Source organism: Lissotriton helveticus, chromosome 3_1 (genome assembly GCF_964261635.1).
Source record: "Lissotriton helveticus chromosome 3_1, aLisHel1.1, whole genome shotgun sequence".
Taxonomy (NCBI): Eukaryota; Metazoa; Chordata; class Amphibia; order Caudata; family Salamandridae; genus Lissotriton; species Lissotriton helveticus.
In genome coordinates this window covers 583,308,962-583,333,366 of record NC_136061.1, presented here as the reverse complement: position 1 = coordinate 583,333,366, position 24,405 = coordinate 583,308,962, and the positions used below count along the sequence as shown (strand labels likewise).

General features: G+C 45.1%; 1 protein-coding gene across 6 annotated transcripts in view; it reads right to left on the bottom strand.

The window, feature by feature from the left end:
- ADARB1 (adenosine deaminase RNA specific B1) overlaps positions 1–24,405 on the bottom strand; it is a 964,894-nt gene that overhangs the window by 135,393 nt on the left and 805,096 nt on the right. For all 6 annotated transcript variants that reach the window (XM_078680556.1, XM_078680553.1, XM_078680555.1 and 3 more), the window contains one exon: positions 12,923–13,091. In XM_078680556.1, coding sequence (XP_078536682.1) covers positions 12,923–13,091 — 169 coding nt within the window. The remainder of the gene's footprint in view (positions 1–12,922; positions 13,092–24,405) is intronic.

Here is a 24,405-nt window from a genome sequence, read left to right as displayed (position 1 = left end):
CTGCTTCAACACCCTCTGCATCCTCCGAAAGACCTTCAAATGGATCTCCCCCAATCAAGAAAGACCGTCACCCATGCACTCATAACCAGCAGACTCGACTACGGAAACGCCCTCTAAGCCGGGACCAACAAGTCTCTGTGCTGCAAGCTCCAGACCGCACAGAATACTGCAGCCAGACTCGTACTTGGCATCCCTCGACATGAACACATCACCCAACACCTCCGGAACATCCCATGCTTCCAATTGACAAGAGAGTTACTCTCAAGTCACTCACCCTCTCCTACAAATGTCTACACAACACCGGACCTCAATACCTCAACGAAAGAATCTCCTTCCACTTACCCAAGACAAACTTCGGATCCAGCGATCCACCGAAATCCCACGCATCCGCAGCGCCAGAACAGGTGGAAGAGCCTTCTCCTACATCGTGGAAGAGCCTTCTCCTACATCGCCGACAGGGCCTGGAAAGGGGTCCCGATCGACATCAGACACGCACCCTACCTGACCATTCTCAGAAAGACACTCAAGACCGGGCTCTTCGACTGAACAGAGTTGCTTACCCCCTCCCCCCCCTCACCCCCCAGCGCCTTGAGACCATCACGGGTGAGTAGTGTGCTTACAATTCTCCTGATTGATTGATTGGAGTGGAATTTTTTCAAATACTTTTGAGTCACCTGGGGATGGGGAGTTGTTGGGCATTTGCATTTAAGTTTGATTTTAAGATATGGGGATTGGATCTGGCAGGCATAAGTGGAACAGACCATCTTGTTTTTTAAAGCCATGAATGGGTATAAAGACTATGGCAGAGCAAAAAGTGTTTCAGTTAAACCCTATGGCGAATGGCAATAACCCACATGACAGGTGCAGCAATATTCTTTGTATAACATCAACTGATTATTCAGATGAACATTTTTATTAATTTAGAAGCGGGCATGTTGTTTTCTGCTTTTGGCAGTTGGAGCTGCCAAGGGAAGAACACAGCGACATCTCCTCGGTACGTGGCACTCAACTTAATTTAGTCGGTGTTGGCATTTTCATTACCACATTTGGCGACGAGCAGGAAAATCAAGAGCCTGTCTATCCATGCGTGTTGGCCAAACCTTTAATAGAAGGATGTCGTAGCTGCAGTACTGGTCATAACACACTTATCTTCTGAATGACTTTGCCAGTGGGTCAATGATTTAGGTACAGAAGGTGGTGACCCATTTAATTTTATTCTGATATTTCTTTATCAAATTCTTTTACGTGTGAGCACTTTAGCGTGAGGATCCTGTGAACTAAGCACTGCCCGAGAACCCGCGCTGGTGCATCCAAGAGGGCGGTGAACTGTTGCCTCTCCGCTGAAGAGCAAGAAAGATGAAAAATAAAATGGTAATAAAACAGATTTATTACCATTTTATTTTTCATGCTGGCAGTAGCCAAGTCTGAGGACAGGGCAGCAGCATGGAGGAATAGTCTGCACTTCATTTTAAAAACTGCATGTCACTTGGGCCGGCTATCTTGCGATGGCCATGTGACATGCGTACTTTAAACACTCCAACCCAAAACTGTCTACAGCTGGGTCGATAGCATGCACAGACCCACAGTGCTTTAGGGAGCATCGCACCAGTGCGCTCCAGCCAATCCTGGTGCTTCTGTCCCTCATGATCAATCTTAAATGACTTTAGAAATGGGGTGTTAACTAACATCATGCTTGAGATTCTCAAAAGCTTCCTATTGTTTACCACCCCAAGTAAATGTTGCATTTTTTTCCATTGAACAACAAATTGTGACATTTACCATAAGAGAAGCATCTGGATTGGTAGAGGGGAGTTGCTGGCTGGAGATCTGGGAGCCTGGGCTGCCGAGGTGAAGAGGTGCACTGAGCAGAAGCAAAGGTAAATAAATCTTTATTTTTTCAAAATTGGTTTACTCATTGGTGGTCACTTTGAGAAACTTACAGTGCCTTCAGACTCAACTCCAAGGCTCTTAATCATGGGCCGTTATAAGCACGGTTTAAAACGGACCACAATTGAGAGCTTACACTTTGCGCCTAAGGGAACTGCTGGTTTTATTAGTGCCTGTCAGTGGGTTACATATTTGCCCATTACCTTACCTGTTTTGTTTACCCTTAGCTGTCACTGGAGGACATGCGACAAACTGATGCTGCAAAGTTAACCATCTGATATTCCCGATGTACATGATCTTCCTACGTGCCCTGATCTATGCCACTGCTGAAAACTACCTCCAAGGAAGTGGGTTCGTAGCAACGCAATAATTCACACCATCGCTTTGAGTAAGGCAAATCTAAGCATTTTATTCTTTGTGTCACTTTCAACTTCTGGTCACAAGTAAGTTATTACTTAGATTTTTTATTAAAGAAAAAAAAACTTTAGAGTCTTTATTTTATTTATTTATTTTGAAGGTTTTATATAGCGCGAACAAGACCCTTGCTGGTCTCAGAGCGCTTTACCGGGGTAAAAATCGGAAACAAAAGAATACAGCGAGTTACAAATTGAGTCTTGATAAACAACATATCTGTAGTGGGAGTTAGATAAAGTGTTCATGTGAATTTCCTTAGGAGTAGAGACTTAACCTCTATCTTAAAGGAGGTAGAGGAGTGATTCAGTCTGGTTTCCGGGGCCAGTGAGTTCCAAATCCTTGGAGCGATCCCAGAGAAGGCATGGTTGTATGATTTCTATTTGGCAAAATGTTGTGGTTTCAAAAAAAGGTTGCTAGAGCTTTTAGAGGATCTGTTGCCACAAGAGAGCACAAGATTCTGAGCCAGGTAGCTCGGAGTATTGTGATGTAAGGCTTTCCGGGTCATGCAGGCTATTTTTAGTTGAATTTGCTTCAAAAGGAAGCCAGTTAAGAGCTCTAAGGTCGGGGGTAATGTGACAATTTCGTTTTGAGCCCATAAGTCTGGCCGCTGAATTGAGAGAGTCTCTTAGAGGGGCAGTTGTCGATCTGGGAAGACCACAGAGCACTGCACTCCCATAGTCCAGTCTTGGGATAACTAGTGCTTGAACTGCCATTTTGAAGTCACTTGCTGCAAGGAAGGGTTTTGATTTTCTCAGGTTGTTCATCTGAATGTTTGCTCCTTTTGTTGCGGCACTGATATGTTGCTGCATGTTTAGATTTCTGTTGAGTGTTAATCCCAGTGACTTCGCTGAGTCAATGATATGGGGTTGACAGTTGAGCGCTGTTAGTTGTTGAAGCCATTCTTCGATGATGGATGTTTGGTTGGGTGGAGCGATAAGGAGGAATTCCGTCTTGAGGGTATTTAGTTTCAGGTGATTTTCCACCAGCCAAGTCTGGGTTTTTTGTAGAGTTGAGAGATTTTATGTTCTCCAGAGAGGCGACTTTTAAGTAAAGTTGTGTCTCGTCTGCGTACATCTGATGTTGGATGTCTGAGGAGCTGAGAATAACGGTGAGTGGTTCCATGAGGAGGTTGAAGAGTATAGCTGAGAGGGATGAGCCCTGTGGTTTTTTTGAAATTTGCACAAATATGTGACCACGTGTGCCTGTAACTTTGCCAGCGCACCAAAAGGCGCCGAGGTCCCTTGAGTGAGCTGGCCATTATAGTGGGGACGGGCGGAAGACGTTTCATACCGCTAGTGTGTGGTATACGGGGCCAAATGGGCGGGGCTTCTATGCAAGTTCACATGCATCTTGTTTATAAAGGGTCAGAGACTGAGCAGAGCAGCAGATGAGGACAAATCAGCCTCCTGGTCACAGGAGCTACACGGGGATGGCGCTCGGGAAACTCATGGATGCAAAAATACGTTTGGCACAGGACCCCAGAATCCTTCAGATGTCCAAGATAGCTCTGCTGCGTGTGTTGGTGCAAAGCCATTCTGATCCTGCTCAGTGGGTTCAGGCGCATGCAGTTGCTGCTGCTGGACAATGTCCCATCTCATACTAAACTGCCCCGTACAGGCATATGCTGGCGCTGGGCAGTAGGGTGCAGAGGCATGCGGGTGCTGCACGCCTGGTACATGCGCATACCGGTGCCAGAGGGAACACGTGTTTATTGGTGCTGTGTAGCAAGTTATGACTTTACATTTTGCCTGCACCAGACGGAGGTACCACCTACACGGATCAGGAGCATCCAGGCACCAGACTTCATGGTGCAAGAGCATAATGGTGCTGTGCGGTACGGGTATATAGGTACTGGGCGCAGGGGGCCCTTAGCACAATGTGTGCTCACACCCAGAGGGCTCCCAGGCAATTGAGCACAAATGATTTCACACTGATAGGGCTCCGGGGCAGTTCAGCAGCACGGGGGCTCACACCCACTGGGCCCCAGGGCAGTTCAGTAGCGCAGGGGCTCACAACCCCTGGGCAGCTCAGCAGCGCGGTTGCTCACACCCACAGGGCTCCCGGGAAGTTTAGCAGCGCCACCCTCTGGTTCATCACTGCCACCCTCTGGTACACTACTGCCACCCTCTGGTTCGCCACTGCCACCCTCTGGTTCGCCACTGCCACCCTCTGGTTCACCACTGCCACCCTCTGGTTCACCACTGCCACCCTCTGGTTCACCACTGCCACCCTCTGGTTCATCACTGCCACCCTCTGGTTCACTACTGCCACCCTCTGGTTCATCATGGTCACCTCTGGTTCATCACGGTCACTCTCTGGTTCACCACTGCCACCCTCTGGTTCACCACTGCCACCCTCTGGTTCACCACTGCCACCCTCTGGTTCATCACTGCCACCCTCTGGTTCATCACTGCCACCCTCTGGTTCATCACCCTCTGGTTCACTACTGCCACCCTCTGGTTCACTACTGCCACCCACTGGTTCATCGCTGTCACCCTCTGGTTCATCGCTGTCACCCTCTGGTTCATCGCTGTCACCCTCTGGTTCATCACTGTCACCCTCTGGTTCACCACTGCCACCCTCTGGTTCACCACTGCCACCCTCTGGTTCACCACTGCCACCCTCTAGTTCACCACTGCCACCCTCTGGTTCACCAATGCCACCCTCTGGTTCACCAATGCCACCCTCTGGTTCATCACTGCCATGCTCTGGTTCATCACAGCACCCTCTGGTTCACCACTGCCACCCTCTGGTTCATCACCGCCACCCTCTGGTTCATCACCGCCACCCTCTTGTTCACCACCGCCACCCTCTAGTTCATCACTGCCGCCATCTGGTTCACCACTGCCGCCCTCTGGTTCACCACTGCCGCCCTCTGGTTCACCACTGCCACCCTCTGGTTCACCACTGCCACCCTCTGGTTCATCACTGTCACCCTCTGGTTCACCACTGCCACCCTCTGGTTCATCACTGTCACCCTCTGGTTCACTACTGCCACCCTCTGGTTCATCACTGTCACCCTCTGGTTCATCACTGCCACCCTCTGGTTCACCACTGCCACCCTCTGGTTCACCACTGCCACCCTCTGGTTCACCACTGCCACCCTCTGGTTCACCACTGCCACCCTCTGGTTCACCACTGCCACCCTCTGGTTCATCACAGCACCCTCTGATTCACCACTGCCACCATCTGGTTAATCACCGTCACCCTCTGGTTCACCACTGCCACCCTCTGGTTCATCACTGTCACCCTCTGGTTCACTACTGCCACCCTCTGGTTCATCACTGTCACCCTCTGGTTCATCACTGCCACCCTCTGGTTCACCACTGCCACCCTCTGGTTCACCACTGCCACCCTCTGGTTCACCACTGCCACCCTCTGGTTCACCACTGCCACCCTCTGGTTCATCACAGCACCCTCTGATTCACCACTGCCACCATCTGGTTAATCACCGTCACCCTCTGGTTCATCACCGCCACCCTCTTGTTCACCACTGCCACCATCTGGTTCACCACTGCCGCCCTCTGGTTCACCACTGCCGCCCTCTGGTTCACCACTGCCGCCCTCTGGTTCACCACTGCCGCCCTCTGGTTCACCACTGCCGCCCTCTGGTTCACCACTGCCGCCCTCTGGTTCACCACTGCCGCCCTCTGGTTCACCACTGCCGCCCTCTGGTTCACCACTGCCGCCCTCTGGTTCACCACTGCCGCCCTCTGGTTCACCACTGCCGCCCTCTGGTTCACCACTGCCGCCCTCTGGTTCACCACTGCCGCCCTCAGGTTCACCACTGCACCTTCTGGTTCATCACAACCCCCTCTGGTTCACCACTGTAGATTATGGGGAGAAAGCACACCTGCCCAGGCAGCCTCAACCGAGACAAATTAATTTGGGGCTGGTTAATGTGTTCCCTCTGGTTCATCACAGCACCCTCTTGTTAACCACTGCCACCCTCTGGTTCATCACTGCCACCCTCTGGTTCACCACTGCTTCATTTTTATTTATTTATTTATGGGATTTTTAATGCGCAACTAATACCCTAGGGTGTCTAGGCGCAATGAGATGCTCTAAGATACACAAAATTCAGAACAGGAACTTATTGATTAAATAACCAAGTTTTCAGGGCCTTACGGAAGGCAATGAGTGTTGGTGCTGTTTTAATATACAAGGGGAGTGTGTTCCACAGTATGGGGGTCGCTACCAGGAAGCGTCTATCTCCCCATGTGGCCGTTCTTGTTCGGGGAACATGCAATAGGTGGCTTGCTGCTGACCTTAGATTCTTTCCAGGTATGTACACCTGAAAAGCTTCCTGTAAGAACTTTGGTCCAGTCTGATGAATGGCCTTATAGGCGATGCAGAGAGCCTTGAATTTGATTCTGCTCTCCACTCTTAGCCAATGTAGATGGCGTATGGCTGCTGAAGTAGAGTGTCGCCAAGGAATATTAAACAGAATCCGTGCTGCCATATTTTGCACGGACTGTAGTTTGTTCAAGATGTATTTGTGAGTGCCAAGGAAGAGGGCGTTTCCATAACCCAGCTTCGAAAACACTAAGGTGGGGATCAGTGTTTTCCCTGCCGAAGCGGGAAGGTATGGCATGAGTTTTTTTATTTTCTTCAGCACGAAGAATGCAGCAGAGATCACCTTGTTGACATGATAACCAAAAGATAGCCTGTTATCAAAGATCACTCCCAAATTCCTAACCTTGACAGCTGGAATCGGGGGGGAGCCATCTGGATCACCACTGCCACCCTCAGGTTCACCACTGCCACCCTCTGGTTCATCACTGCCACCCTCTGGTTCATCACTGCCACCCTCTGGTTCATCACTGCCACCTTCTGGTTCATCACAGCACCCTCTGGTTCACCACTACCACCCTCTGGTTCACCACTGCCACCCTCTGGTTCACCACAGCACCTTCTGGTTCATCACAGCACCCTCTGGTTCACCACTGTAGATTATGGGGAGAAAGCACACCTGCCCAGTCAGCCTCAACCAAGACAAATTAATTTGGGGCTGGTTAATGTATTACTGAATTTGAGCTTCAAGTCCGGCACCTGCTTCCTTATCTGTAAGTACTTCCTGTTGCGGTTTCATTTTTGTGACAGGAGCATTGTGCCATACTTGTAACTATTCTCTGACCCTGCTTTGAAGGTCAGAGCAGGGTCAGAGAATAGTTGCAAGTGAGCAACGAACTCTGGAGGCGCCACTCAGGAAGCACTTACAGGGTTACAGCAGGTGCCAAAGTTGAAGTTAATTTCTTTGCAACCATTTTGAAATTAGCTTCAACTTGGGCACCTGCTGTAACCCTGTAAGTGCTTCCTGGAAAAAATTTGTCCCGCTTGCGGATTTTTTCCGCAATTTCGCGAGAAAATCCGCAAATTCCACGAGCGGAACGAATTTTCGGCCCATACTTACCATAGATAGGGATTGATTGACCTTGAATCTTTGCGATCTGTTTTGGAGGAAGGAGGTGAACCAGTTTAGAACTGATCCTGATAAGCCCATTCTATATTTCAAAAGGTCCAGAAGATTGTCATGTGTGACGGTGTCAAATGCTGAAGACAGATCAAGCAGGATTAGAAGACCAGCTTCGTTCTGGTCTAGGATTTTTAGTGCGTCATATACTATGTGGGTCATGGCAGACTCCATACTGTGCCCTGTGCAAAAGCCTGATTGGTATTAGTTAAGCAGGTTGAAATGGTTGATGTGGTTTCCTACCTGTATCTGTATGCATTTTTCTAGGAGTTCGGCCACAGTTGGGATGATAGAGATTGGTCAGAAATTGTTTAATCCCATGTGATCTGCTGTTAGCTTCTTTAGGATGGGGGAGACCAGCCCAGATTTAAGGTTTTCTGGGATGAGTCCTTGAAGTAGAGAGGTATTGATAATCTTGGTCCACAGTGGTAATAACGCTTTGAGACAGTTTGCAAGAAGTAGATTTGTGAAGTGGTTACTGAGGCCTTAAGTAGGTCTGTTTTTAAGTTTTCTGGCTTCTTGGTGAAGAAGGAGGCAAATTGTTCACGACCGGCTTATTTCCCAACAACTCGAAACGATAATGAGTCAGAACCCTGCTCAAGAAGCCCGCAGCAGATCGTACTGACCTCAAGAACTACCGCTCCATCTCCCTCTTAACATAACAAAGGGTATAAAACAATCAGAGAATTTGTGAACAATTACAATGATGAGTTTTCCCAAATGTGTGATCAGAGTTGATGGTGAAGAAGTAGAAATGACAGTGGATTCTTGAGCCTAGTACACATTACTGACAACAAACAAAAAAAGAAGGAAGATCTGTGCCATATAGAATGGTGCTCCTATTCTGTGCTGGCCACATGAACTGGAATCAGGAATATACCATGACCCTACTGCTGTACCACCCATTTATCCGGTTAAAAATGACTGATAACGCAGCATACATGGCATTACTTAGAGAGTTTTCCAATGGTGGGCAGTGGCAAATTGGGAAGATTCATTCACTTTAAGAATAAGATCATAATGAAACGTGATGCTATTCCTGTACGTGAGAAGGTTTGTAAGGTATTGTTGAATTACAGATCAAAGCTAAAATCTATTTTGGATTACTTTTGTAGCAAAGAGATCACGGAACCTATTGAGTCTTCTTACTTGGGTTTCTCCTGTAGTGTTGTCACAGAAAAGCTCAGGAGAACTTAGATTGTGTGTGGTTTTGAGGTGCCTCAATAGAAAGATTAGGAATTGGAATTATAGTCATCCTTTACCCACATGCATATGTTAGTATCAACTTTGCCAGTGCATCAACCCTTTCCACGCTTGATTTAGCTTGCATGTCTCACCAGGCAGAGCTGAAAGAAGAATCAAAACATTTTACTACATTCGTAACACCGGAAGGAATGTTTCAATTTCGCTGAATGCCTTTTGGTTAGGCAAGTGCTGCATCTGTCTTCCAAATGCTTAATGAAGGAAACACGGATGGGGTAAAGGGTGCACATGCTTTCCAAGGTGATATTTTGGTTTTTGGAAATAGGGTGTAAGAGCATGATGCTAATTTGAATGTTATTTTGTTCCGTTTGGAAAGTAAGAGTCCTAATACTCAAAGGGTCCCAACGATCAAAGTGTATAAATGCAAATTCAAATGTAGAGAACTTGAATATCTAGGGCATTTAGTTATCAGAAATGGCAAAAACCCACCCAAGCAAAATCATATTTGTGTCATTTTAGATGCACCTTCACCTTTTCTCGGATTGACTTAGTTTTATTCCACATTTGTGGATAATTATGTTACAATTTGTTGTTTAATGGAAAAAATGCAACATATACAGGGGGTGGTAAAATATAAGAAGCTTTTGAGAATCTCAAGCATGAGTTTGCTAACGCCCCATTTCAAAAGTCATTTAAGATTGGTGATGAGTGTAAAGTTGCAGCTGATGCAACTGCATCCGGAATTGGAGCTGTAATATCGATGTGGGTTAATACAAAGGAATACGTGATATCCTATGCCTCTTGTACATTTAACGCATCTGAAAAAAATTCCTCTGTAATAAAGAGCATTTATTTATTTATTATACATTATGCAATAGAGAAAGAATTACAAGTTTGTTCATGGGCTGCTGATCATTTGAGTCAATTTCCAGATGGAGGAGGGCTGATTAGGGCAAAAGCGTCTCATTTAGCGGCCAAACTAGAGTCTCATCTGTTTACGGTGAAGTTTGTCCCTGGTAGGCATAATGTACATGCAGCTTGTATGTCTTGTTTACCATTGAATCCATGTTTTGTGGGGTATGAGATGGATGTTAAATGTGAAGTGACTCACTTTATAGGATGTAAATGCTTTGAGTGTTCGGGGGAAGTGAATTGGGTGTACTAGACAATGGTTTGTCTACTGTTTCCAGGCATTTAGGGGGGCTCTTCAAGCTACCTTGTTAATTTACAAGATTACACCTGGTTCAGTGACTGATTATTCTCCTTTTGAATTATTAAGAGATAGAAATTGATTCCGTAGTGCCCTAAAGATGGTAGGTGCCAGAAGGTGAATGAAAATGGAAATGGACAAGAGAGGAAAGTCCGGTTACATGATTAAAAGTGGCCAAATGGTCCATGTTAAGCTCCCTTATAACATTGGGAAAGATTCACCTAAATAATCTGATCTGGTTAAAGTTGTGAAACTTTTTTGTAGCTCTGAAAGCGCTGTTGGAGGGAAAATATGAAAGTAGAGCGTCTGAATGCAGGAATGTTAGGGCTGGATGTAATTCGAGGATGTCTCAGGCAGGAAATGTTATATTAAACAAACTTCCAGTTTCAAGTTACTGTTTGGTCATAAGTTATAAAAAAAAAAAAAAAAATCAAACTGCCCTAGTCATCCAACTATCCAAAAAAACACAACCCCGATGCTGGGTGCCTCAAGTCTAGCTCCAAGACTACTAAACTCATTAGCTGAGCAAATCAGAAGAGTACAAAACAATCGGCCTCCAAAAAGCTTTGGGGAGCAGCTTCTTGAAAATTCCCCTGACTAAATTATGTTTCCTTTACTGAAAATTCTCTGTGTTGCTACCTTGCTCTTGTGTTAATTATCTTCTTTCCATTTACTGTAAGATCTGAAATAATAAATAAAATATCGTTTTCTAACGATCTAGAAGGACCTCTGTGTGTTGCCTCCACCCGGGCAACACATGACACGAGACCTGGGTCAAACCACTGCAGGGGTTGTACCTAAATTTTAATCTCATCCTTACAGGCAGTAGGAGTCGCCTTGGCTTTGTAGGGTCATGAATAATGGTGTGTCCAGCAATTGATGCAGTGGTAAAAAATCATTTGCCCTGAAGAAATTGCCTAAAAAGATATAAGGCAATGAAATATGTTGGCGTGTGGTATGTGGATATATAATTAATAGCCACTCCCTGCTTTTTAATTGAGAGGCTGCACTAAGAAGGAGAATAAATGTCATATATATATATGTGCAGATCCTATCTCGTCGCATTACACTGTTTGTCTGTTTTGTGTGTTGCACTTTTTCTCACTGCACTTTAAATTGCACTTACACATTGAATTGGACACTTTACTTTAAAGCTTGATGACCGCAGATGATGATAACAGGGCAACACTGGTGAGTACCTACCAGGTTTCCCGTTGGTGGTTCGCCCGTGAGGGGTCATCTCGCTTTCTCACATTTTTTTTCACTACACACCATGTTTATTGTCAGTTTTTCTTGACTGTTTTAGAGGGGATGGAGGCCTTTTAACTTGGCATGGCAACATTGTACTCTCTACCCCATGGTTTCTAAATGAAGGGGAGACATTTGCTAAAATAGTGCAATATGAAGTACATTGCTTGGAGTATACATAGCCTAATTGGACCTGGTCATTGTTGTTTGCATTACACTCAAAAGCCCCTGAATCTTGGAAGGAAAACTTTATTTTGTTTCCTCTGAGTTTTATATAGCGCAAACTTGACCCGAAGGTATCAGAGCACTTTATATGAGCACCAGTTGCGTTGCACAAGGACACCTTCATTTTTGTTAGGCACTGGGAGATAAAGTGATTGCCCAGATTCACAGGATGTTGAGCGTCATTGCTGAGACTCAAATCCGGTTCCCCAGATTTGAGGTTGATCACCCTAGCAGTTAGACCACATCCTCTCCCCATTATTGGATCCCACACATATAAACCAGTCTTTTCAATATCATAGATGCCAAACATTTCTAAGCAAAACTCCCCCTTCTCAATCTACCCACTTTTCCACATTCACAGCTTATCATTCTCCCAACCCCTCTTCCAGAGAGAATGTCTCTGACATGAGATCAGGTATCACTGTAAACAGGTTTCACCTACTGAGTGAGATTAGTATTTGCACTTGCAGGAAGTGACGTTCACTCTCTGAGAGCAAGGTAAATTAACAGAGAACAACTAAACTCTAACAAAAAGACACTGACAGGCCAAACAAGCACAACTTTTCACACTCAGGGCATTATTCTCACATACTTGGAAAGTATAGCTTCTCAGTAGGAGCAAGACTTAATTACTTGTACTGTGTTTTGCTCATTGTTAAGCAGTTTGTGTACTGGATGAAAGTTTCACATCCTGGGAGAGTCTCACCTACAGACAGTAAATATAATTTGCGGTTCTCAAACCTCTCATTTGGAATAGATCTTGCTCACATCTAAGTGAAAGTAACCCACTGAGTTCCCAGCCCTATTGCTAACCGACTCTTCTGTCAGTCTGCTTTTACCCTATATGCATGCTTGATCTCCATCACAGACTTTAAGCTAAAAAACAAAAAATTACGCCACCAATACCAGGCCTCTCAGTCTACTATTCCAACATAATAATCGCCTCAGCTTGTCTCTCGACCATTCCCTGCCAATCCTCACTTTCAACTTGATCCCCATGCTCTTAGCTTGCCCGAGGGTTTTTAGCATACATGCATCTCCTGTTCAGTGGGCTAAACTACATACATGCTGGGTTCTAGGACATGGTTGTAGGACTTCACACACACAATGAGAGCATGAAGGCAAATCTGGTCAGGGGCATGGGGGAGCTCTAAGGCCTTCCCTCTCTTAAACCATGCTTACATCAATACTCAAACCTAGGTCAGTAACGATTTCATAGAGCACAGAACACTATTCAAACAAATACAATTTAAGCATGTTACCTTGCTATCTTGTCACTGCAAGACATAGTGAGCAGCCTCTCTCCTTGTAATACTCCATCCCAAGTCTGAATGGTGTTACTCGAACGGACAGGAATGGTTCCCTCTCCAGACTCTATTTTTGTGCGCAGCTGTCCTCTTGCCTTGCGGTTTGGATGTCGGTCTCCCAGATCTGTGTGGGCAAAAATACCAGACATTCACTAAAAAGCAACATAATATTGACAAAAGCCTTAAGGAGTGGTTTGTTGTTCTAGAGAATTCATAACATTTAGCTTAAAGCCTTTATGAACTTGTTTCTTTTTATAGAAAGATATAGCATGGCTGGTATTGATACAAGGTAGGTAAGCAGCAATGAACCCAAACCAAAGTAGACGTTTAAAAAAGAAATCTCCAGAAGAACAGAAAATAAAGATGTAGTATGTCCTCAGCAGCAGAATTTGCTTCAAATGTGGGATGGGAGGTTCTTCCCAATAAGATTGCATACTCTTGCTTTTTCATATATAAATTTAGGACCGAGACAGTAGCCTTCAGATGGTCACTAAATTATTTTTTCTTTAATAGATCACTGTTGCCGTCTACGAATAATAGATTCTGAGAACCTTAGAACAAAGGGAACAGCTTGAAATAATTAACCATCATTTGCATTTTTAGGTACGAATCATGTAGTTTTGGACTAAGTGTTGCCCATATGATAACCAATTAAGATTGATACAGCATTCTAAATATGTTACACTTTTACCCAGCTACAACTCTCCATACACATGATGTACGAAATGATGAAACTTATGGTCAAACTACATGTAGTTTCTTTGTCTATATCAACAATTAAAAGAGAATAAAATTGGTATTTTAGCTAGGACTAATACACATGTTTGTATCATATACTATAATATTTGTATTGGTCTTTGTCTTTTCAATGGAAATGTATGGGATTTAAACAAGTTTCCTCAACTAAATCCCCATAATCCTCTGAACAACAAAATTACTATCAGGTAGGGTTTTTCAAACAATTAATTTGCATAGTATAATATGATATATAATCTAGATGCTTAGAGGACTTGATTTTTACAAATAATGGCTCTCTGAAATTTGAATTTATCATTAGCCATACTCGCCGAGTAGGGCTAGTATATCTCTCCACCACATTTACACCATATAGGACTAGGAGGACACTCGGATCCACCTCTGCAAACCTTCTCAAATTGCCAGGCTTCAAACACAAAACCAGGGGAGGGAAGTCGGCTACTGTGTTAGGGGCAAGGGCCTGGAATGTCATGCCAAACCAATTAAGATCAATAGAATCTAAAGAGCAGTTTAGGAAGGCCTTAAAGACATGGATCTATGAAACATCTGACGAATCTTGCTTGGCACTCATCCTGATCCTAACTCTTCACTGTGGAAGCCCGTTATCTTATAGCGCCAGGAGGCTCCTGTGAGAGTGACAGTTTGTGCTTTATAAATGGCACATTTCATTTCATGGAATAACATTTTTTTTTCCATTTGTCTAAGACCCTGAATGTCCAATCTAAAAAAAACAAATATAGAAAAGAAAGAGCAATTCCGAAACAATTTTGTTTGTGTAATGTTGTTCATAGTACTGGGAACAAGAGACCAAACTTTTATCTTAACGTTAATGTTTTAATTTTAAAATAATGATTGATGTACATTTTTATGTTGTTCACATCCATGAGAAAATTCCTAACTAGAATGTAAGGCTCTGGCTCTCTTCATTATAGCATTTTGACCTGAATTGTTTTAGTTGCAACTTTGAAATAAAGATAGAACACATGGATGTAAACAATATCTGAAGTGTTTAATTTATACTGACGTGTGTAATACTGGTTAGGTGCAACACAATATTACTGAGTGTAGACAGATTAGTATTAATGTCGTCTTTATGATTGCGTGACTCTGTTGGTAGTATTCATGCCTTAACTGGCGGTCATTGCCTCCCCTCAGGAAGCAGTTGACTCTGCCCTCCCTGCGGATGTATGAATATCACTGCAGACTTGACCGAGATGGGGCTGAATCGGATGCCTCCTCCTGTGAGCCTGCCCTGAGCAGAGATATCTTGAACTTCCCCTTGAGCACGGAGCCCAGCCCCCTGAGACTCACCCGTAGTATAATAGGTAAGACCACTGCCCATCTCCCCTCCACTGCCCTCCTGCATTAAGTGTCATGCTCAGTTCACACTCCAGGCACTGTGGCATGCTGCTAGCATGCTTTAAGTTCAGTCTGTGGTTGGCACAGTAGTGCAGGTTCGAGCAATGCCCCCTAATCTAGGAAGACATTCAAAGATTTTTCTTTTGTTTAGGTCTGCATAATGAGAAACAGTCAATCCAATTGTGCGGACATTTAGCCCAAAGTAAACATGTTCACCGTGGCCACCACTGTAAAGCCCATTTTATACAATTTCACTGTTCTGTTTGGGAATATGAATGTTAAAGTGATTTCCTATACATTCTAACTCAAATTTGCATATTGGTCCCCAAGAAAGCTCTACAATAACATTCAGTGAGTCCTTATACCTGCATCTTAAAGCATCTACAGGCAGTTTGTGTTAAAGCTTATAAGGCCTCCTTGAGTGTACCGTTTTAAAATTTTTGGACTCATGTACTCTTCGTAGTGTTTGCCTGGGCCCGGTAAAGTAGAAAGTATATGCAACAAGGTGGCTCCCCTCTATACTATGAAATACGGTAGTGCCTCCGTGACACCGATGCACCATGAGGGTTTCACCGGTACATCCATTTTATTACAGTGGTTACAGAACATGAAATAAACGTCTCTCTTTCATTTCAGGCCGGTTCTTCCCTTGCCATTCACTAGAAACCTTTGGGTACGCTGGCACCCATACCACAGCAGTACCTTTCCACACACCATATCCCCAGGTGCCCTAGCACGCCCACTCCAACACACTGGGACCACACACGGTTACACCAGCAAGCGGTCACTCCTACACACTTGTACGATACAGAAACACACAGACTCTCTCGCTGCATCACAGACACAGACAGACACATACTTATACTTACATACTTATACACACTACAAAGAACTCTTTGCAAATTTGTAAAAACACATACATTGGAAAACATGCACAAGTAGGTTTTTGCACAGCCATGCATCACACAGACACTTTAACATGTGCACACTCACGTTATCTTTGTACAATTAAACACTTGCCCCTGCAAAAACTTACACAGTTACACTCCCTCTTTACACTGACACTTACACACTGCTACATAGAAACATACAGATTTGCACAGGCATATGTGCCTCACACAAATACACACACTCTTGAACGCCCACACACTCTCAACTTGCCAACACTGAACAAGCAGTGGCATAGCCAATAGGTCTCGCCTTTGGGATCTTATAAAAGTTTAGTTTTCCAGCACAATATCCTTGGTGCAACAACATCAACTGTTGCTTGGCTAAACACTTATACGGTCCCAAAGGCGAGACCTATTGGCTATGCCAATGCTTGTCATATGGGCCATTAGTATTTGTATTTCAAGTTATTGCTTATTGACTCATTTCCAGTGCCACTAATCAAAAAATAATTAGAAATATTTAAAGCTATGATATAAATTTAAAGTAATCTAAAATACATATTATTCACCTGGAACTAATAAATACAATGTTACAGCATATTAACTCATCAAATTAAATTAATCAAAGAAGATACAGAAAAAATAATGATTTAAGTTTATGAAAGTTATATTTAAACAATAATTTACAAAAATTACCCACTCTCACTAACATTTTCATTTGTGTTGAATTTGTATTATTCCTAGTTTAACTTTACATATTTAAATTAAAGAAGCTTTACTTTTTTTTTTTTAAAGTTACATTTCATATTTGCTTAATTAAGTTTAGTATCAAATTTTATAGCTTAAGTTCTTTCGGGGTATTTTTTAAATTCCTACCTCCATTGTTTTCTATAGAGTGCGTTGCAGTATCTTTGGGGGTCATATTAGGGATGCAGTACATTGCTGGTTACTGCCGGGGAAGGGACTGGGGGGTGTTCTTTAACCTAATTTGTTGTTTTTTGTTTTCTTGTCTATGTTCTATGATTATAATCAAAAATGTATAGTGCATTGCCTTATAGTAATCCACTACGCGAGTGGAGATTGTAATGTAATGTCATGTGAACAACTAGCCACAACAGAAGGTTTGTTACAATGTAATATATATATATGACAAATGTTTAAGGTGTGCTATGATGCAGTGCAAACATGCTAGTATCTAGAGTGAAAATTTGTTGATGGGTGCTGCCTCTTTATTAATGCCAAAACAGAAACAAAGGTGAATAAACAGTGTTTGTTGATCAACCAAGACAGCAGCACACAATCTTTATGTAGATGCACATATTTGCATGGACCTGAGAGAGCCCTCTTTCAGAACAAGTACATTTGCAAGCTTACATTCAAACTTGGAGGTGTGAGTCAGTAAAGCAAATGTTATTACAGGGGCACCAAGCAGCAACCATTTGTGTAGTGTCAAGGGCCTACTTCCACCACACACTGCAAAGTACACGTTCTCCTGTCCCAAAGGTCTGACTACCCTACAAGTAAAACATATGATGCCAGATTTGAATGACTCTGTAATGATGGCAGGAGCCAAGTCATTTGATGATGGAGGTTCCTAGTTCTCCACCTGAGGCCATGATCCTTACTTCCTCTGCCATTCAGCAGGGACAACGAGCAAGAGTCAGACATCAGCATGTCAAGCTGTTGGACGTGGCCCTTTCTGCAGGGTCATCCCCAAACATTTTGACTTTGCCCTATATGTTTTGCTGATTTCGTTTTTGTTGGCCTTAGGACTCTGTACACTTTACCACTCCTAACCAGTGCTAAAGTGCTCGTTCCTTAAAACATGGTAGAAAAGGGTAAACCCAAATTGGCTTATTTAATATACTTATAAGTCCTTAGTAAATTGACGGGTTTGCATGTGCCCAGAGAGTGTGAATTAATTGCTACTAGTGAAACTTCAGCACTGATAGTGCCACCCACTTACGTAGCTCCTTACACATGTCTCAGGCCTGCCGCTGCAGAGCCCATGTGTAGTTTAAACTGCCATTTCGAAAAGACAAAATAAACCCCTTTGCCAAGCCTAAAACTTCCTTTTTAATACATACAAGTCACCCATAGGATTTACCCTGGACAGCCCAGCGGGCAGGATGCAATGTATTTAAAAGTAGGACATGTACTTTTAGGTTTTACATGTCTTTGTAGGGAAAAGCTCTTAAATTCATGTTTCACTACTCCAAGGCCTATCTTTTCCATAGGATAACATTGGAATTGCCTTATTACATTTTATAAGTGAAATTTCCAAATTGGAAAAGATGACCAGTTCATGTTTGGTGTCTCTGGAATCACAATTTAAAATCCTATGTTAGCATTTTCTTGTCTTAGCCATTTAGAGTCTGACAGTTGAGCTTTGCGTATTCCTCCTAGACAGCTAAGGTGTGACTGGATGGGCCATCACATGCAGGATGGGTGGGAGGATCTGGGCCCACTTACACTTGAATAGGATGTGTCCTGTCTCCACACAAATTGCTGCATACCCCCTGTAGTTAGTATGGGGACAAAAAAAGGAAGGCATATGCACACTCCATAGTCATGCCTCTAGAAGCTTTTAGCCACTTCAAATTGCACATCCACGTATAAATACAGGACCTCAGATACCAACTCTTCAGTATACTTCTGGATTTGTGTATACCCTGCTAGGAAGAAGGACTGCTGTGTTGATACAGGGACTGCCACTCTGCTGGACTGCTGCTCTAAATGAACTACTGCGCTGCTGTGCTGACCTGCGGCCCTCTTGCCTGGGGAAGAAGAACTCGACCTGCAACTTCATCCTGAACCCCAGTGACTCAAAAGGCTAGTCTGCTGACCTGGTCTGAACCTCAAGGACATAAAAGACTCCCCAACCAGCTACTGGACCCAGCTGCAGTGAGTTCATGACTTCAAGTGATGCCTCTCAGGTCCTGGAACCTTGGTGTGGTTCATGAAATCAAGTCCCTTTGCACCAAAACTGCACAGCTCACACTGGAAATCAGCTCGGTTCTTCGCACAGCAACATCAAATGTCTGTGGAGGACCACCAACGAGAAGCTCCAGCCCGCCCATCCATGACTCCACACCAGTTCTTCGTGTCACGCTGACCACCGCCTGCGACACTCTCCAATGGGAATGGGATGCTGGGCACAAAACTTGAGAAGGTAAAACTTCAACAGGACTGAGTTGAAACTGTATCCGACCCGTGCTCCTTTGCGGTCACCATAAACATTTGTCCAGCGCAACCAGATAGCCGTGGCTGGAGCTTTATGCTGTTAGTAGCTATTCTTCAGTTTATTCTTTCAAAATGCATGACTTCGGTTTTACTGATTGTATTTGTCATGTTCCGCGTGGGTCGCAGATCCCTTCATGGATCCCGGGCAGTGACAGCGTTGTTCACGGGGCCCGGCGGAATCAATTAGCACAAAGACTACATTTCCCGGCATACCGCGAGTAGGTCACGTTTGACGTCGAGCGTGCGCGCGCATGCCAGGAATCAAAGGGACGGAACCAACGGCTGCAAGACGCCGATAATTCCGTTGTTTCAGGGACGTGCTGTGCGGAGCTCCGGACCATCGGTATTGATCCGACTTGTTTCCGAGTCCTACAGAACCGTGAGTAAAGGCTTTCTGGAGGCGGTGTGAGGCGTTGGTTCCATCGATCCCAACAGCACACCGGCCGGCTGTGACAGAAAGCGGGGAAGATCACTCGGCTGAGTGTATTTCTGTTTCCCCTCTTAGTACATTGTTTCAGACCCGTGTTTGGCATTTTCGAGGCAATTAGAGCTACAGAAACATTGCGCAGCTCCATTTGTCAGACTCACAGTGTGTGAATATTCATGTTGGTGTACATTGCGTTTAAAAGCAAAGCGAAGGGACTCACTTGCTCCTAAGTATTGAGCCTCGCTATTCATGTGCGCGACAGGAGTAAACATTCATCCTTTTATCAAAAGTGGCACAGCAAAGAATTCTGCACAGTAGTGTGAAGGCAACACTGCAGTCATTACGAAAGGAACCTTTAGGTGTTTTCAGGCCAGGTTCCAAGTACAGCAGCATTTGTTATTTTTTCTTGTTTTCTTTCTGCAGGAGACAGGAGGGGCATGAGAGCAGGGCTTGTGACATACCCATACAAATAGATATGAAGCAATATTCAGGGTATGTGTAGGGTACGAATTGTTATACATCAGTCATTTGTGTGTTCCTACAACAGTGTATGAAATACAGTGTATGTTTTGTTTTACAGCTGGGTACAAGTCCTCATACCTTCTCCAGATCAGTGTCTCCCCTAGGATTAAAGTCTTGTGTATTTTCCTTTACAGGTATTATTCATAACTCGTGGGATGTTACTTGGGTAGGGAAGGCCATTGTAGAATTCCCCTTTACTGAGTTAGGGAGATAGGGTGTTCTAATCTGTTGTAATTTGTCGTTACAGATCTCCCTCCCCGCTGTTCCCTTCCTTTCCCGCGCCCCGTTGAATCATCTCCTTTGTTTGTGTCTATGCATATCGAACATTGAGGTGGTTTAGTAGGGCCAGGTATTGGACTCTCAACTCAGCCCCGAAGAAGCCTAAAGCCGAACCTGACAGAATTATCGGCCCAAGGATTTTACCTCTTCTTGGCTGTTTTGAGAGTCACCATGACTACCTTAGAGGACGTTATGGCCGCTCTAGCCTTAGTGCAGGTAGAGCTAGCCGCGTCCAATAGAGAGGTAGCCGCCTCAAGGGCGGAGAACGCACAATTAAGGGCTAGGATGGATAGATTGCCGTTAGCCTCCGCAACCTCGGGAGCTACCGGTGGCGCTTCCCCTACCACTTCGGTGGTGGTAGAAATGCCGGCCCAAATACCCTTAGCTCCACCGGAACGATACCATGGGGACATTAGAAAAGTACAGGTGTTTATGACACAGGTTCTGATGCACTTTATGTGCAAACCAAAAATGTTTTCCACACATCAGGCGAGGGTGGCTTTCCTCATTTCTTATTTAGGCGGGGAAGCTGCTCAGTGGGCGGTTCCGATAGTCCGAAGGGATGACCCTCTCCTATATCACTGGGATGATTTTAGGGAGGAATTCGAGAAAACGTTCGATAGAAGGGCGGAGACCTTCACGGCAGACAGAGAACTTCTAAAGCTAAAACAGGGAGATGCTGATCTTGTCACGTACCTCAACAACTTCAGAAGACTTGTGGCCGAAACGGATTGGCCGGAGGTCAAGAGAACAGCTTTGTTCTATCAAGGCCTTAGCGAGGAAATGAAGGATGTGTTGGCCCAGATCGATCCGCAACCCCGTACCTGCACTGCATTGATAGAGCTCGCCTTACGATTGGATCATCGTATGAAAGAAAGAAAAGGTGAACATAAGAAAAAAGACAAAACCGTGATACCCTATGAACAAGCCAGTAGTGGAGAAAAACCGACTACTCATTCCGAAGCGATGGATGTAGGGGCCGTGCGAGCATCCCTAACCGCTAGTGAAAGAGACCATAGGCGCAAACAAGGGTTGTGTCTCTACTGCGGAAAGAAAGGCCACTTCCTGCGCGAATGCCCTGTGAAGCCGAAAGGCAACAGATATAAGGGAGGACAACTAATCGCCGGAGCGGCAGAAAAGGATTCGGGAAACTCCACGGCTTGAGGGAGGATGAAGGGAAGCCCTCAAGCACACATATCATCCCTTCGCTCGCCCCAAGAACCGAAGCAGAGAAAACACATCTGTTTTTACCAATGTTCATGATGATAGAAGGGGTACAACAGGAAGTACATGTGATGGTCGACTCCGGGGCTACGGGTTGTTTTATGGATTTCACTGAAGCGCGGAGACTAGGAGTAACACTAGTACCCAAAAACACCCCAGAAACGGTTTACGCTGTAGACGGGAACGAGTTACAAGCAGGACCCATACGGTACCACACGATAGAATATGAACTGGAGTATGAGGATCACCATCATGAAACGCTTGCTTTCAACATCATAGAAGCACCACAGTACGGAATAATTCTGGGTCTCCCATGGTTACAGAAACATGACCCTGATATACGTTGGACCACTAAAACGATCCAGTTTCTCTCTCCGTACTGTAGTGAACACTGCGTAATGACCCCTAAGAACCCTGCGTCCACTTTAGCTTCATTGCACACCATAGCCACAGCAGCAGAAAAAGAAGTGACATTGCCTCCTTGCTATGCAGAGTTTGGGGCGATCTTTAATGACAAAGAGGCAGAAGAGCTCCCACCTCACAGAACCTATGATTGTCGCATCGACCTCCTCCCAGGTTCGGAAATCCCCAACGGGAGAATCTACGCTTTAACATTGCCCGAAACCGAAACCTTGAGAGAATATCTTGATAAATACTTGGCTCTGGGTTTCATTAGACCTTCCAGATCCCCTGCAGCGTCTCCATTATTCTTCATACCTAAAGCAAATGGTGAAAAGAGGTGCTGCATCGACTACCGCGCGTTAAACGCCATCACAGTAAAAAATCAATACCCCTTGCCTTTGATCCCAGTACTCCTGGAACAAGTCCGTGCAGCGAGTATTTACACGAAGTTGGACCTGCGTGGGGCATATCACCTTGTGCGCATTCGGCAGGGTGATGAGTGGAAGACGGCCTTTAAAACGCGGTATGGACTCTACGAGTATCTAGTAATGCCCTTTGGACTTTGCAATGCCCCGGCCGCATTTCAATTCTTCCTCAACGAAGTTCTTCGCGACTTTTTGGATCGTCACGTAGTAGTCTACATAGACGATATTCTGATTTATTCGAATTCAACTGAGGAGCACATCACCCATGTCAAATCCGTGTTACAGGCACTAAGGGAACACCAGCTTTTCTGCAAGATCACTAAGTGCGAATTCCACGTCACTACGGTGGAATTTCTGGGCGTAATGTTGACGCCTTCGGGTCAAGTGATGGCAGAAAGGAAAGTGCAAGCTATAGTGGAATGGCCAGTGCCCAAGAATGTCAAGGACATACAGAGCCTGTTGGGATTCGCCAACTTCTACAGAAGATTTATAGCAGGATTCTCAGGAATGGTGACACCCCTCACGAGACTCACGAAAAAGAACACGCGGTTCGCGTGGGATCAAGAAGCTCAGCGGGCGTTTACGGCGTTAAAAACTGCTTTTTCCTCAGCCCCGGTGTTAACACATGCCAATCCTGATTTACCGTTTATTGTCGAGGCAGACGCCTCTGAGATTGCTCTGGGGGCAGTATTGTCCCAAAAAGAGAAAACCACAGGAGTACTTCATCCAATTGCTTACATGTCACGGAAACTCAGTCCCGCGGAAGTGAATTACACGATCGCGGAAAAGGAATTGCTCGCCATAAGAGACGCTTTCCTGACATGGCGACACTGGCTGATGGGAGCCAAACACGTGATCACCGTGTATACCGACCATCGTAATCTGCAGTTTTTAAGAGCAGCAAGACATCTGTCCCCCAGGCAACTACGATGGATGATGTTTTTTGAGGAATTCCGCTTCGTGGTTACGTTCAGGCCCGGTACGAAGAACAGAAAAGCCGATGCGTTGACCAGAAGAGAAAATCAACTGTTCCCGGAGGAGAAGCCCGTTCGATCGATTGTCGAGCCAGAACAGGTGATAGGAGTGACACACACCAACGATTTCCTATCGGGAGTACGGAGAGGAGCCCAGACTTGTGTGTGGCGCACATGGCTCCGTCATCACCCTGAGTGGAAGATGAAACAAGGCATCCCTATGAGAGGAACACAGGTCCTAGTACCCACGACTGCCTTGCAAAAAATTGTGTTCTCCTGGTGTCACAATGTTCCGTGTGCAGGACATATGGGATTCATCAAAACATTGGAGAAAACCCAAAGACAATTCTGGTGGCCTTCCATCAGACCAGATTTGAAACAATGGACGGCGGAGTGTGTTATCTGTAACCAGATGAAATCGAACCGACAACAACCGCAGGGGTTGCTACAACCGCTAACCACTCCCGTCCTTCCGTGGGAAAGGTTCTCAGTGGACTTCATAGTAGGACTCCCGAAAGACCAAGGCAAAACAGCAATTGTGGTTGTGGTGGATTTCTTAACAAAGATGGGCCACTTCATCGCCTGTGCTCAGGTGCCCACTGCAGGCCAATTAGCTCACCTCCTTCTAGTGAACATTGTAAGGCTACATGGCCTGCCCCGTGATATAGTATCTGATCGCGGGGCACAGTTTACAGCCCGATTCTGGAAAACGTGGTGCACCGCCTTACATATCACCTCGTCAGTATCCACGAGCTTCCATCCGCAAACGGATGGTCAGACGGAGAGAGTAAATCAATCCTTGAAACAATATCTCCGTTGTTATGTACAAGAAAGCAGTGATTCTTGGGTATCTTGGTTGTGGGTGGCAGAGGTGGCCTACAATAGCACCCAACATGCATCCACGCAACACTCGCCTTTCTATTGTTCCTATGGGCAT